General features: G+C 39.4%; 1 protein-coding gene across 1 annotated transcript in view; it reads left to right on the plus strand.

Moving 5' to 3' along the window:
- Positions 1-13,489, plus strand: part of TECTA (tectorin alpha) — a 226,617-nt gene that overhangs the window by 155,242 nt on the left and 57,886 nt on the right. Inside the window, exon 9 of the mRNA XM_040416053.1 lies at positions 11,194-11,767. Within this exon, the coding sequence (XP_040271987.1) occupies positions 11,194-11,767 (574 nt within the window). The remainder of the gene's footprint in view (positions 1-11,193; positions 11,768-13,489) is intronic.

A 13,489-nucleotide genomic window follows, 5' to 3' on the forward strand; every position in this document is an offset into this window, starting at 1 on the left:
CGGGGGCCGCATCAGCAGTTTGGTCACCCTCAAAGGGCCGGTTGTATCTGTAGGACTATGTGTCCACTCTTTATTATCATAAATTATTGTCACTGCATTCAATTATTACAGTTTTTTGTAATAAAAAATAAAATAAAATATTGTGTGGCACAGTGTAGGCTATATGTGTATAACAAACATATTTCACATGAAAACTTACAGTTACTTGGCTTGGCCCTTGGGGATCTCGGATGCCACTTCCACACTTTGGCCGGGGGCTCGGTGGAGCTGATGAGGTGTTTTATCCTAATGAGAAAGATTTCATAATAAGTATTTGGAGAAAGGGCAGAGGGATAGCAGAGCAGGGAGAGGCTGGTGCTGCTACTAGGGGGTCATACCATGGGGGAGTAATAAAGCCCACCATAATGCCCCCCCCCCCAGTAGTAATAATTCTCCTTATAATGTGACAGTGCAAAAAATACCACCTTGTAATGCCCCCATTTGAGCTAATGTCCTCATAGTGCCCCCATAATGTGCCAGTATAAAATACCCCTATATAGTGCCCCTAGTAAATGACCCCATAGTGCTTCACACCCTCCTTCCTCCTAGTGCCCCCCATAATGTACCAGTATAAAATGCTCCAGTAGATGCCCTCAGTGTCCCCCATAATTTGCAAGTATAAAATACCCCTTCTTAGTGTCCCCCGTAGATGATCCCATAGTACTCCTCTCCCCCCTTCCCCATAGTACCCACCATGTGTCCCAGTATAAAATTGTACTGTACAGAGAGCCCATATAAAATACCCCTTCTTTGTGGCCTCAGTAGATGCCCCTATAGTGCCCCCAATCATGTGCCAGTATTAACAGCCCCCCCCCCTGTGCCAGTAATAATAGCCCCCTGTGCCAGTAATAGCAGCCCCCAGTAATAACAGCCCCCAGTAATAAGAGCCCCTCTGTGCCAGTAATAACAGCCCCCAGTAATAAGAGCCCCTCTGTGCCAGTAATAACAGCCCCCAGTAATAAGAGCCCCTCTGTGCCAGTAATAACAGCCCCCAGTAATAAGAGCCCCTCTGTGCCAGTAATAACAGCCCCCAGTAATAAGAGCCCCTCTGTGTCAGTAATAACAGCCCCTCTGTGTCAGTAATAACAGCCCCCGCCAGTAATAACAGCCCCCCCTTTGCCAGTAATAACAAACAGCCCCCCCTTTGCCAGTAATAACAGCCCCCGCCAGTAAAAGTATTGTACATAATAAAAAAAATAAAAAAAAACACATACTTGCCTCCATGTCAGTGATGCGATGCAGGCCTCTTCTGGCCTGTGTCCCACGCTGTATGGCTCAGGCAGCGCGATGACGTCATCGCGCCGCCTGCGCCGGCCTCTGATAGGCTGCAGGCACTAGGCCGGCAGCCTATCAGAGGAAGGGAAAGGGACACGCCTCTCCCTCCCCTACCGCAGCACAGGCAGGCATCTGTATCGCTGTCCTGAGGACGGCGATACAGATGACTGGAGATGAGCGCTTCCAAAATGGAAGCGCTCATCTCCGTGTGCCCAGCCGCCAGCTCGCTCGCTGCGCGGGCCACATGACGAGGTCTGGCGGGCCGGATTCGGCCCGCGGGCCTTGTGTTTGACACCCATGCTCTAGAGGGTTTTTATATTCTAGAGTTAAATGATAACGTTTTCATTCACTGACAAGAAACTGACGTGAGGGATTGAAACACAAACTATATTAGAAAGTTTCCTTTCTTCTACACCAATGAAGCTTTATTTATATAAAACCAGAACTCAACTCTTGCATGTCTTGTACTAACATTCTTTATAAAGTATTACATATATGAAATATAGATTTTTTAAAATAATTATTTTGTTATTATTACATTTTTGGTGTATAATATAATACAATAGAGATATAACAAAACATTATCAGAAAAAAGTGACACTCCTCCAATATTATATATACAGTATATCAAAAGACAAAAAGAATAGAAAAAAATACATCAGACCAGAGAGGTTAACAAGACAAAACACAAAAGGGAAAGGAAAGAATGAAAGATCTCTTAATATTAAAGTTTGGCAAGTAATCCAATCGGTATCCCACAGTCTTCAAACCTCATTAAAATTATGGAAAGATATGTGGATAGCTCACCACCCTCCTCAGTAGGGTAGGGGTGCTCTAGCCGATAAGACTGCTCACTCGATCAGTCCAAGAAGATAAATAAAATAGGAAGAAAAACGGCTGGCACTCACTATGTGGTATCACATCAAACAACAATTTATTAAAGCTGTATCGCTATTTAAACAGTAAAATACATATTCAATAAAAACAAAATAGTTAAAAATCCCCCTAAAAAAATAAATAAAAAACAATATACTATTTAATTGGATCTAAAACCGCACAAGAGTAAAGTCTCTTCAAAAGATATGATGTTTCTTTGTCTGCTTGTGCAATATATGTCCAATTGAGTATAACAGGAATACTGTCGTTGTAAATGCAATAGGAAATAAAGCCAAGTCCCCACGCTGTGTTGGTAACTGCTGGGATATAGTCTCTACTTGTCTATGGTTCACTTCAGCAGTTGTTATTTAAATAAGTCATGTAGGTTTCAGTTTTTGGATATATCATTCCTTTGCAGGGTAATAATGTAGCTTACCCACCAGGACGAAACTCCGGCTGTCTACTTCACTCGCCGCCGCTTGCTCTCGGCATCCCCCGCTCTCCGTTGTTTGGCACGTGATGTACCTGGGTTATCGCGGGATTTAGCAATTCTAATCCGAAGATCTGGTGAGAGCAGAGCGGAACTCCGGCTGTCTGTTTAGTTCGCCGCTGCTAACTCTCGGCGTCCTCCGCTCTCCAATGTTTGGTACGTGATGTACCTGAGTTATCGCGGGATTTGGCAATTTCAATCCGAAGATCTGGTGAGAGCTGTAGAATAAGTATATGAGTGGAGCGCTCCACTTGTAAAAAATACTTCAAATTTCGTTGATCATATCCAGAAGCTCCTTATTGGCAGGGATATAACGCTAGACGCGTTTCGAGGACTTCAATCCTCTTCCTCAGTAGCTATATCCCTGTCCTTGAATCTCCTCCTTTTATATCCTCCTCAGCAATCTCCAAAATCTGGGCTGGAATTATTTTTCCTCCTGATGCGGTTTTTGATGCGTTTCTGATGCGGTTTTGAAATCGCATATGCGTTTTTTGCAAAATCCAAACCGCAACCTGTTGTTTAATATAAATCTACCCAAACGCAGTCATTTATCAATATAAAAATACATAATAATAGTCAATATATTAAATTTATAAAAGTTGTTAAAAAACAGATTTCAATGCATCCCAGGAGATCAGAAGTTTATGCATAATCAAATATATAAAATAATGTATAACAAATATGAGCTTGTTCATGACGTCTGTATAGTAAAGGGCCTCATCCTCCGTAAATTCTATTCCTATCTCTCTTACGATATTGATAGCACGCTACCTCTGACATCACTCTCCTATATGAATATCAATATCGTAAGAGAGATAGGAATAGAATTTACGGAGGATGAGGCCCTTTACTATACAGACGTCATGAACAAGCTCATATTTGTTATACATTATTTTATATATTTGATTATGCATAAACTTCTGATCTCCTGGGATGCATTGAAATCTGTTTTTTAACAACTTTTATAAATTTAATATATTGACTATTATTATGTATTTTTATATTGATAAATGACTGCGTTTGGGTAGATTTATATTAAACAACAGGTTGCGGTTTGGATTTTGCAAAAAACGCATATGCGATTTCAAAACCGCATCAGAAACGCATCAAAAACCGCATCAGGAGGAAAAATAATTCCAGCCCAGATTTTGGAGATTGCTGAGGAGGATATAAAAGGAGGAGATTCAAGGACAGGGATATAGCTACTGAGGAAGAGGATTGAAGTCCTCGAAACGCGTCTAGCGTTATATCCCTGCCAATAAGGAGCTTCTGGATATGATCAACGAAATTTGAAGTATTTTTTACAAGTGGAGCGCTCCACTCATATACTTATTCTACAGCTCTCACCAGATCTTCGGATTGAAATTGCCAAATCCCGCGATAACTCAGGTACATCACGTACCAAACATTGGAGAGCGGAGGACGCCGAGAGTTAGCAGCGGCGAACTAAACAGACAGCCGGAGTTCCGCTCTGCTCTCACCAGATCTTCGGATTAGAATTGCTAAATCCCGCAATAACCCAGGTACATCACGTGCCAAACAACGGAGAGCGGGGGATGCCGAGAGCAAGCGGCGGCGAGTGAAGTAGACAGCCGGAGTTTCGTCCTGGTGGGTAAGCTACATTATTACCCTGCAAAGGAATGATATATCCAAAAACTGAAACCTACATGACTTATTTAAATAACAACTGCTGAAGTGAACCATAGACAAGTAGAGACTATATCCCAGCAGTTACCAACACAGCGTGGGGACTTGGCTTTATTTCCTATTGCATTTACAACGACAGTATTCCTGTTATACTCAATTGGACATATATTGCACAAACAGACAAAGAAACATCATATCTTTTGAAGAGACTTTACTCTTGTGCGGTTTTAGATCCAATTGAATAGTATATTGTTTTTTATTTATTTTTTTAGGGGGATTTTTAACTATTTTGTTTTTATTGAATATGTATTTTACTGTTTAAATAGCGATACAGCTTTAATAAATTGTTGTTTGATGTGATACCACATAGTGAGTGCCAGCCGTTTTTCTTCCTATCTCATTAAAATTATCCCCTTTGTTTTGGATAAGGGGTCAGTGATATTCCATAGTTCAGACATTTCTAATTCTAGCATATACAAATTTAATATAGAATGAGGAGAAGTCTGTTTTCAGTGACATGCCTGAAAGCCGACAATTCTAATGCACCTAGCCTAAAAAAAATAAAAAATAAACACACCTGTTCACGGGCCCACTGTGCCCATGCCGTTGCTCCGTTCCCATCCACTTCCAGTCCCCTGAAGACCAGGAAGTCACTTGATCCTGTGACCACTGCAGCTAATCACAGGCCTCAGTGGTCACTAGAGTTGAGCGAATCGAATCCAACAAAGTAGAACTTGATTCGAATTTGAGGATAAATTCGATTCGCCGCAAAGCTGAATTTGTTCATGCTTCGTAGTAGTGAATCGATTTAACCTGAAATAGTGTAAAAAACTACTTACCTCCTCCATTCGCCACCATTTTGATTGAAGATCTTGGCCGAAATCCCATGTGTGGTGACGTATAACGCCACCACGCCGGCTAGCGTGACAATGTCATCTCGGGCCGAGTGAGATTTTGCACCAGATCTTCAAGCAAGATGGCGGCGGTCAGCCCATCGCGAGAATATGGAGGCGGTAAGTATGATTTCATTTTTTTCTGTTAATTTTATCGCAGCTTCCTGTCATTGCATTGGTCATTGGTTGGTTGCCATGGGCTTGTCGGCTCCTAGGGCGGGCAACCCCTTTAAGTTATGTGCACCCGTTTAAATGTGAATGAGCAATCTAGCATGCTTCATACCAAGAAGTATGGGAAGAAAAGATAAAGAAGTTAAGTACACAGACTCAGGGGCATAACCATTCCAAAAATTTGTAGAATAAGTAATTGGACCTCTGACCAAAAGAAAAGAGACCTATGAACCAATGAACTGTCCCAAAAAATGTGGAATAAAGTACCTCTCAGTTGGTCACACCTCCAGCACATAGGTGAGAACTCCAGATTGAGCCTATGGATGATCTCTGGAATATAATACCAAAAAAGAGGATCTTATACTGATTCGTATTGTGGGTAACACACATAGAAGTTTTGGCTGCACTTTTCCCCTATAATGTTATAGTCCCCATCAGACAATGGGTTCCTCACATATCCTTTCATTACACCATATAAGAGCATTTATGTAATTGGTCAGGGAAAGGTTAAGCCCCTAAGTGGAGAAACATAACCTGCGTAGTCTTTCAAACGTAGCGGGGTGGAGATCTGGTTGCTTTGTTCCTTAAGATGAAATTCACTCTGGAGGTAGTTGGTATTTAGCCTAAAGATCTGCAAAAGAAAACAAAAGAATATATTCTTCCAAAACCAAATTAATGCTAGAAGTAAGACTATTTGGAAACTGAGGGTGCAACAAACCAAGGACATTGTTCAGTAGGATGAGGACAACTTAAACCAGACCCTCTAAATATCCCTTGTAAATGCCCTAGGTCCCAGTAGCATGTGAGGTTGTGGACAGTAAAAATTATTTCAATAGAGGGAGTTGGGGTGGACAGGAGCCAACCACAGCTTCTCTATTTCCAAGTGAGTTGGCAGTCAGTAATAGATTATATTTGGCACAGCCAAGCCTCCAGTAATGTTGCTATCCAACAGGACTGGTTTAGCAGTGTTCTGACACTTATAAATCACAGCACAGCTGCCTGAATGGTCCTAAAGTCTCTATGAGGGATTGGGACCCATAGTGTCACAAACAGTTGCAATACTTTTGGCAGGAATCATTTTACAGTGGTGCTTGAAAGATTCTGAACCATTCAATATTTTCTATATTTATGTATAAATTTGACCTAAATGTATTTAGATTTTCACACATGTCCTAATAGTAGATGAAGATAACCAAATCAAACAAATGAAGCAAAAATATTAGACTTGGTCATTTATTTATTGAGTAAAATGATCCAATATCACATGCCGGCGAATGCCAAAAGTAACTATGCGTACTTTTAGGATTAGCTGATAATAAGCTGATATTAGGGTCAGGTGTTTTCAATAAATGAAATAACACTCTGGTGTGTCTAGGCGACCAGTTTTGTTTTTTAAGAATAGGGATATATAAAAGTCTGATCTTCACAACACATTTGTAGAAGGATATCACAGCAGAAAAAAAAATGATATTTCTGAGGACTTCGTAAGAGGAGTTGTTGATGCTCATCAGGCTGGAAAATATTACAAAACAATCTCTAGGTATTTGGAACTCCACCAATCCATAGTCAGATAGATTGTTCACAAATGGAGGAAATTCATGACTATTATTCCCTCCCCAGAAGTGGTTAATCAACAATGATCACACAAAGAGAAAGGAGTGTAATAGATGGCAAGTTCACAAAGGAACCCAAGGTAACTTCTTGAGTCCACCATCAGGAAGACACTGAACAACAATGGTGTGCATATCAGGACTGCCAGGAGAAATAACATTGCTGCATCTGCAGTTTACTAAATATCAACTGGATAAACCAGAAGGCTATTGGGACAATTTTTGTGGACAATTAGACCAAGACAGAACCATCATTAATGGAACAGTAAATTCTGAATTATAGCAGAAAATTCGAAAGGAAAATGTCAGGACATCTGCCTGTGAGATGGATCTTAAGAGAACATGGATCATCTAGCAAGACAATGACCCTAAGCGCACAAGTCACTTTACCAAAGAATGGGTAAAGAAGAATAAACTTTAAGCTTTTGAATAGCTAAATCAAAGTCTTTAATCCAATAGAAATTTTGTGAAAAAGAACCTTAAGTGAACAGTTCATGGGAGAGAACCGACCAACATAACAGAGCTGAAGCTGTTGTATATGGAGGAATTTGCTAAAATTCTTCCAAGCCAATGTGCAGGACTAATCAACAATTACCCAAAACGCTTAGTTGCCATTATTACTACACAAGGGGGTCATACCAGATACTGAAAGCAAATACCCACAGTACCTTTGCCACAGACATGTGATATTGGATCATTTTCCTCAATAAATACATTATCAAGTCTAATCATTTTGACTCATTCAATCGATCTGGTTATCTTTACCTAGTTTTAGGTAAAGTTTATGCAGAAGCATCGAAAATTCTGAAGGTTTCAAAAACTTTCAAGTACCATTGTAATTGCAAAAATGCAGTGGAGGCAGCCATCTACTTAATCACCTAAGGCTACATGCACATGACAGTCAAAAACGGACATGTGATGTATATTTTTTTTAACGGCCATAACATGTCCATTTTAAGACCAATGGTAGTCTATGGGCTTATTCACACAGCAGTTTTTTTAACGGTCAGTGAAAAAAGGATGTCAAAAAATAGAACATGTTCTATCTTGTCCGTTTTTCACTGACAGACTGCCCCCATACAATTGAATGGGTCCGATTTTAATGTCTATTTCTCAGAAAGGCATCAGTGAAAAATACGTCCGTTAAAAATGTCAATTTTTAACGGAAGTTTTTTTCACTGTCGTGTGCATGTAGCCTAACGGTTTTCCATGAGTCTAGCTCGGGCTGTGGGAAAAGTAGTTAACTGTTCAGGCAGAAATTGGAGGGGGGCGGCTGCTTCAGATGTTGCTATCTCTTGAATGGTAGCAGCTAGAAACATGCAACTGGTCTTATTTAAAAGCTGGCATTCCAGGCTTTCATACACAACCAGCTAAAGACCAGCTAAAGTCCAAGCAACAGAGGAGAAATAACTGTTAGAAATTGAGTCGGGAACAATCGCGGGTAAAACCTACTTTTACTTTCAATAGAAAAGAGAAGAGTCCAGCTTCCAAGTAACGTGGAATCTTTGAATTATTCAGTGCAATAAAACCATGTACATCCAGGTCTACGCGTTTCAGATCTTTAACAATATAGATCCTTACTCATGACTTTTACTTTCACTTTCAGCTGCATTCACAGCATCCCGATTTCTATCAGTGCTATCTTCTCCTGTACTGAACATATTTATGTAATTCTGGTATTCTCTGAAAGCTTGGAATGTCAGCTTTCAAACAATACAAACAAAACCAGAGATATGAGCAGTTAAAGCAGCTGCCCCTCTCCATGTCAGTCTGAAGGAGAATGAGGGAGCAGCTGACAGCTGCAGGAGGAGAGAAAAAACTGTAAAATATATAGAAATGTGACATTATCATCATGGAGTGACTCAGATAATAAAATTATATTTTTTTTGCCACACAGTGATTGCCGTAAAAAAATCCACAAAATAATGTAAAAATTGCAGTTTTTTTATCTTTCCCCCTAAAAATAAAATAATAAAAGTTATTTAATATATATACCCCAAAATACGTAATAGGAAAAAATACGGCTCTCACCTGCCCCTTCTCTGCTGTGAGCATGGAATTACCGCACCAGGATGCGGATAACTTGAAGTCTAAACGAAGAGCAAAAATCCAGTTCAGTTCCGCACAGGTTAAAATGGTACTTTATTTAAGCAGTTAAAAATACATCCAGTATAACCAGTCTTAGTCTACGCGTTTCGGGCTACCAGTAATGTAAGCCCTTACTCATTATATGATAAGACACAACTGAGTGCAGCAGATATAGTGGGTCCACACCTGTGTCCCTAATTGGGCTGTCGTGTGACCCAGAATAAATGCTGCCATCCACATGTATCAAATCTTCAAATAAAAAGCCATATGCTTCATTTACTAAAAACATGTCTGTATTCGACAATACATTTAAGATGGGAAACATATATTACTGTATCTGATTACATTATTGCTGTAGAATTAGATCCAGTCTAACGACTCACTGTTGACGGGGAAGCATATGACTTTTTATTTGAAGATTTGATACATTTTTAACTGCTTAAATAAAGTATTATTTTAACCTCTGCGAAACTGAGCTGGATTTTTGCTCTTCATATACCCCAAAATGGTTCCTAAAAAACCTACAACTAATCCTGCAAAATAAAAATAAAAAACATTTAGAAGAAAAAATTAAACAGTTATGATTGATAGAACACAAAGGGGGGAAATATAAGCGGTCCTTAAGGCTAAAATTAATGATTTCCCTAAGGGGTTAAATATGCAATAGTGTCCCCTGAGTTGTGCGCCAACAAGATTTACTGCAGATACACATTAAAAATCTACAATAAAAAGTGACATTTTTGGGAGTGTTTTTCCAATTTTAACGTGACTGTTAAGAGGTTAAAAGTCTCTAAATATCTCTATACAGAGCAGGATAATTACTATTATACAAAGAGGAGTATGTACAAGTAAAATTTATAAAGATTCCCTTAAATATTTAATATAATGGTCACACCACTGGTAAAGGAAGTAAGCTTTTAACCAACCTAAATGAGGAGCAGGAACAATGGAATATACATTTTAGGTATTTTGTCATATTAAGGAAACCTGTCAACATCTACATAGTAGGTTTTGTAATACAGGTAAAGCATATTCAACAATGTAAATATGCATTGGTTCAGATGGCCTTATTTCTTGAGCGGACCCTATAAGATTTCTTGGAAATCGATTAAGGGGTATTGCTGATATGATGAACGTGGTTCCACGTTCATCATATCAGCAATACCCCTTAATCGATTTCCAAGAAATCTTATAGGGTCCGCTCAAGAAATAAGGCCACGTTACGTGGATGTGAATGCAGATAAAAAAGATAAAGAATAAGGGAAACACATGCCTGTCATTGAACTCTCAAATTGGTTTATAACTTAAATTGTACTTTTTGACAAAATGTATGAAACTCTGACTGATGATCATTTTAGAGAATTCTTAAACTCAGTTCCTGCTTTCTTATACCAATGTTATTTTGTTTATGTTATAATTTCTATTTGAAAAAATTCTAATAAAACTTAAATTTACAAGAAAATGCAGTCAAATCTTTAGGCATCATGGAATGGAGCAGGAATATCTAAGCAGATTGATATATCATTTTGTGGGTGAAGGTTCAGTATGATTTGTTACTATATTAATTTAAACCTCCACTCTATTCTATGCCTAGAAGTCCAGTGGGTGGTCCTACTCAGTGATTCTCAGTCTTCCCTCTCTTTTGACCGAAATGTTCTGTATTATAGGAGCATCACTTGATATTGCATGCTTATTTCATCTGGACCCCATTGTTCTTAAATGCATTAATAAAATTATTTTCTGCTCTTGAAATCAGGTTGAGTATTGTGGTATTACCTAGTTCTCGGATTAGGCATTTGCCCTCCACTGGCATCACAAATTGAGTGGAGTGCAGGCTTCTTGTGACAGTCTTCCCTTTTCACTAAGTAGGACCACCTACTGGACACCTAAGCCAAGAATGAAAATTTATAAAGAATCTTTCCAACAAATCTGCTCAGTTCCTCCCACTCTATGCCATGTTGCCTGCAGGTTGGATAGCATTTTCTACTTCACGAGCCACCTTTACATTCACTTCTCATTTCATAAAATAAATGTGTTTCATGTTTCCTTTTTTGCTGTTTTTATGCTTTCACTTGTGTTAACTAGTGCTTCCATGATGTCCTAGGTTAATGGCTTTCAAGTTGAACTTCCATATTATCTGCCATCTGGTGAATTGGAAATGTATCGTAATAAAAATGGAACAGTGATTGAGTCTGAAGGACTTGTGAGGATACAGTATTCAGACCAAGGCCTGCTTTACGTCACCCTCTCTACATTGTACTACAACTGCACCGGAGGCCTATGTGGTTACTTCAATGGAAACAGTGAAGATGAATTCTGCTTCCCAAATGGTAAATGTACAGACAACGTGGCTGTATTCTTAGAAAGCTGGACCACATTTGATGAGATTTGCAATGGAGAGTGTGGAGATTTGCTTAAGGCTTGCAATAATGACTCTGAACTGCTCAAGTATTACAGAAGTCGATCAAAGTGTGGAATCATTAATGATCCAAGCAATAGCTCTTTTCTGGACTGCCATGCTGTGGTTAATGTGTCTGCTTATTATAGGACGTGTCTATTTCGTTTGTGTCAAAGTGGAGGTAACCAAACAGAACTTTGTGACTCGGTCAGCCGTTATGCCATGGCTTGCCAAAATGCTGGGGTAGATGTTGGCCAGTGGAGGAATAGAAATTTCTGCCGTAAGTTTGAATATTTTAATTAAAAAAAATAAATTTTTTGTTCACATAAGTGGAATTTATTTAAAGACTATGATCACTTTTGACAGGGAAAATATTTTTCATATTGTATGTTATTGGTTATTTTGCATTAAAAAGTCTGCACAAAGTTTCAGGCTGCAATCCTCATTCATTCCTGTTCATACCATATGTTGTGTTTAATCTCAACCTAATTATACTTGGCTCCAGTTGGTGTATCCATCCCATTAATGCATGCTGGATGTGAGGTCTGTGTGTACATGATGCTGCTGCCTTCACTAGCTCCCATACATCAGCACTGTTCGATTTCTGAACTGCTTTTCCCTTACTTTCCTCAGTTTCAACACAGGTCTGTCCTCTTTCTGATGCTGCCTATATGATCTCACCTATTCCACCTGCAGATACTGCCCAGGGTTCTCTCTTCTGTCATTCTCCTAAAGTCCCGTTACATATGTCCAGAGATCCGGTTTTATTTCCCTATTTTGTGCTATTCTTACACCTCCTATAAAATATATTTGGCATCTGATGCATCAGCTGTGATTCTGGACATCTCTGACTTCCAGAATAGTTTTGGCTTTGGTTTCCCTCCTGAGTCTCTTTACTCTGGCCTGACACACATGATATATGTGACCCTACCTTGTAAGTAAACATGTACAGTAAAGGGGTTTGCGCATGAGAAATATTTTTTTTACCTATACATGTTATTCAGGAGGTGATGATTGTATCATGACTGGGGGTCTGACTGCTGGGACCTCAACCAAACTCTAGAACAGAAGTCCCAAGTCTCAATTCTAAAGAATTTTGAATGGAGCAGTGGTCATGCATGCACACCACTGCTCCATTCAAAGTCAATGGGACTGATCGACATTAGCTATCTTGGTCATTTCCATAGACATTGAATAAAGTGGCTGTGTGCAAGCGTGACCAGAGCTCCATTCAAACTCCTCCAGACCCCGGGTTAACCATTCCCACTCTAGTGATAGATGGATATCTCAGTGGTTTGATCCTCAGTGATCATACAATCATGTGCATATGTGATAAATATTTCTTGTGGACGAACCTCTGTAAAGGGATTTTTCAGCTTTGGCACTTTTTTACATTTCAAGCCCAGACTGCTGTACCTGTTGAAAAAAAAACATACTCACCAACTGCCTGCTGCTCCTTTCTGGCTCCCTTGCTCCCTTCTGTGGTCTACAGGTCCCCATCTCGTAAACTTCTAGATGGATGGACTTACATGCACCACTGCAGCCAATCACTGGCCTGAGTGGAGCAGTGAAGCACCACTTAAAGGACACATCGCTGCTGAGATCAGTCACTGGCTTCAGTTGCACGTGCGACCCGGTCCATCCAGAAGTATACAGGATGGGTAACAGAAGACCGCAGAAGGGAACCAGGGGCCTATGGAGCCATAGATTTTTTTTTTTTACGGCAGGCTGGTTTTGACATTTTAAAAAGTCTGCATTTTTGGACAATTTTAAAATATTTCATGACATTTGTGCCATTTTTATCAAGATAAATGTAAATCTGCATGAAAATAATTTTCTTGTATACCCTTTTTCATTCTGACTTCAACTTTAACAATTTTATGCTGCAAGTATACATGGATGAAAAAAATAAGTGAAAAACATACCAAATAGGATAAAGACTCATAGCCGCAAAAAACATGCTGCCCATTTAATATAACTTTAATATACAAAAATGCTGCTA

Source organism: Bufo bufo, chromosome 1 (assembly GCF_905171765.1).
Source record: "Bufo bufo chromosome 1, aBufBuf1.1, whole genome shotgun sequence".
Lineage (NCBI taxonomy): Eukaryota > Metazoa > Chordata > Amphibia > Anura > Bufonidae > Bufo > Bufo bufo.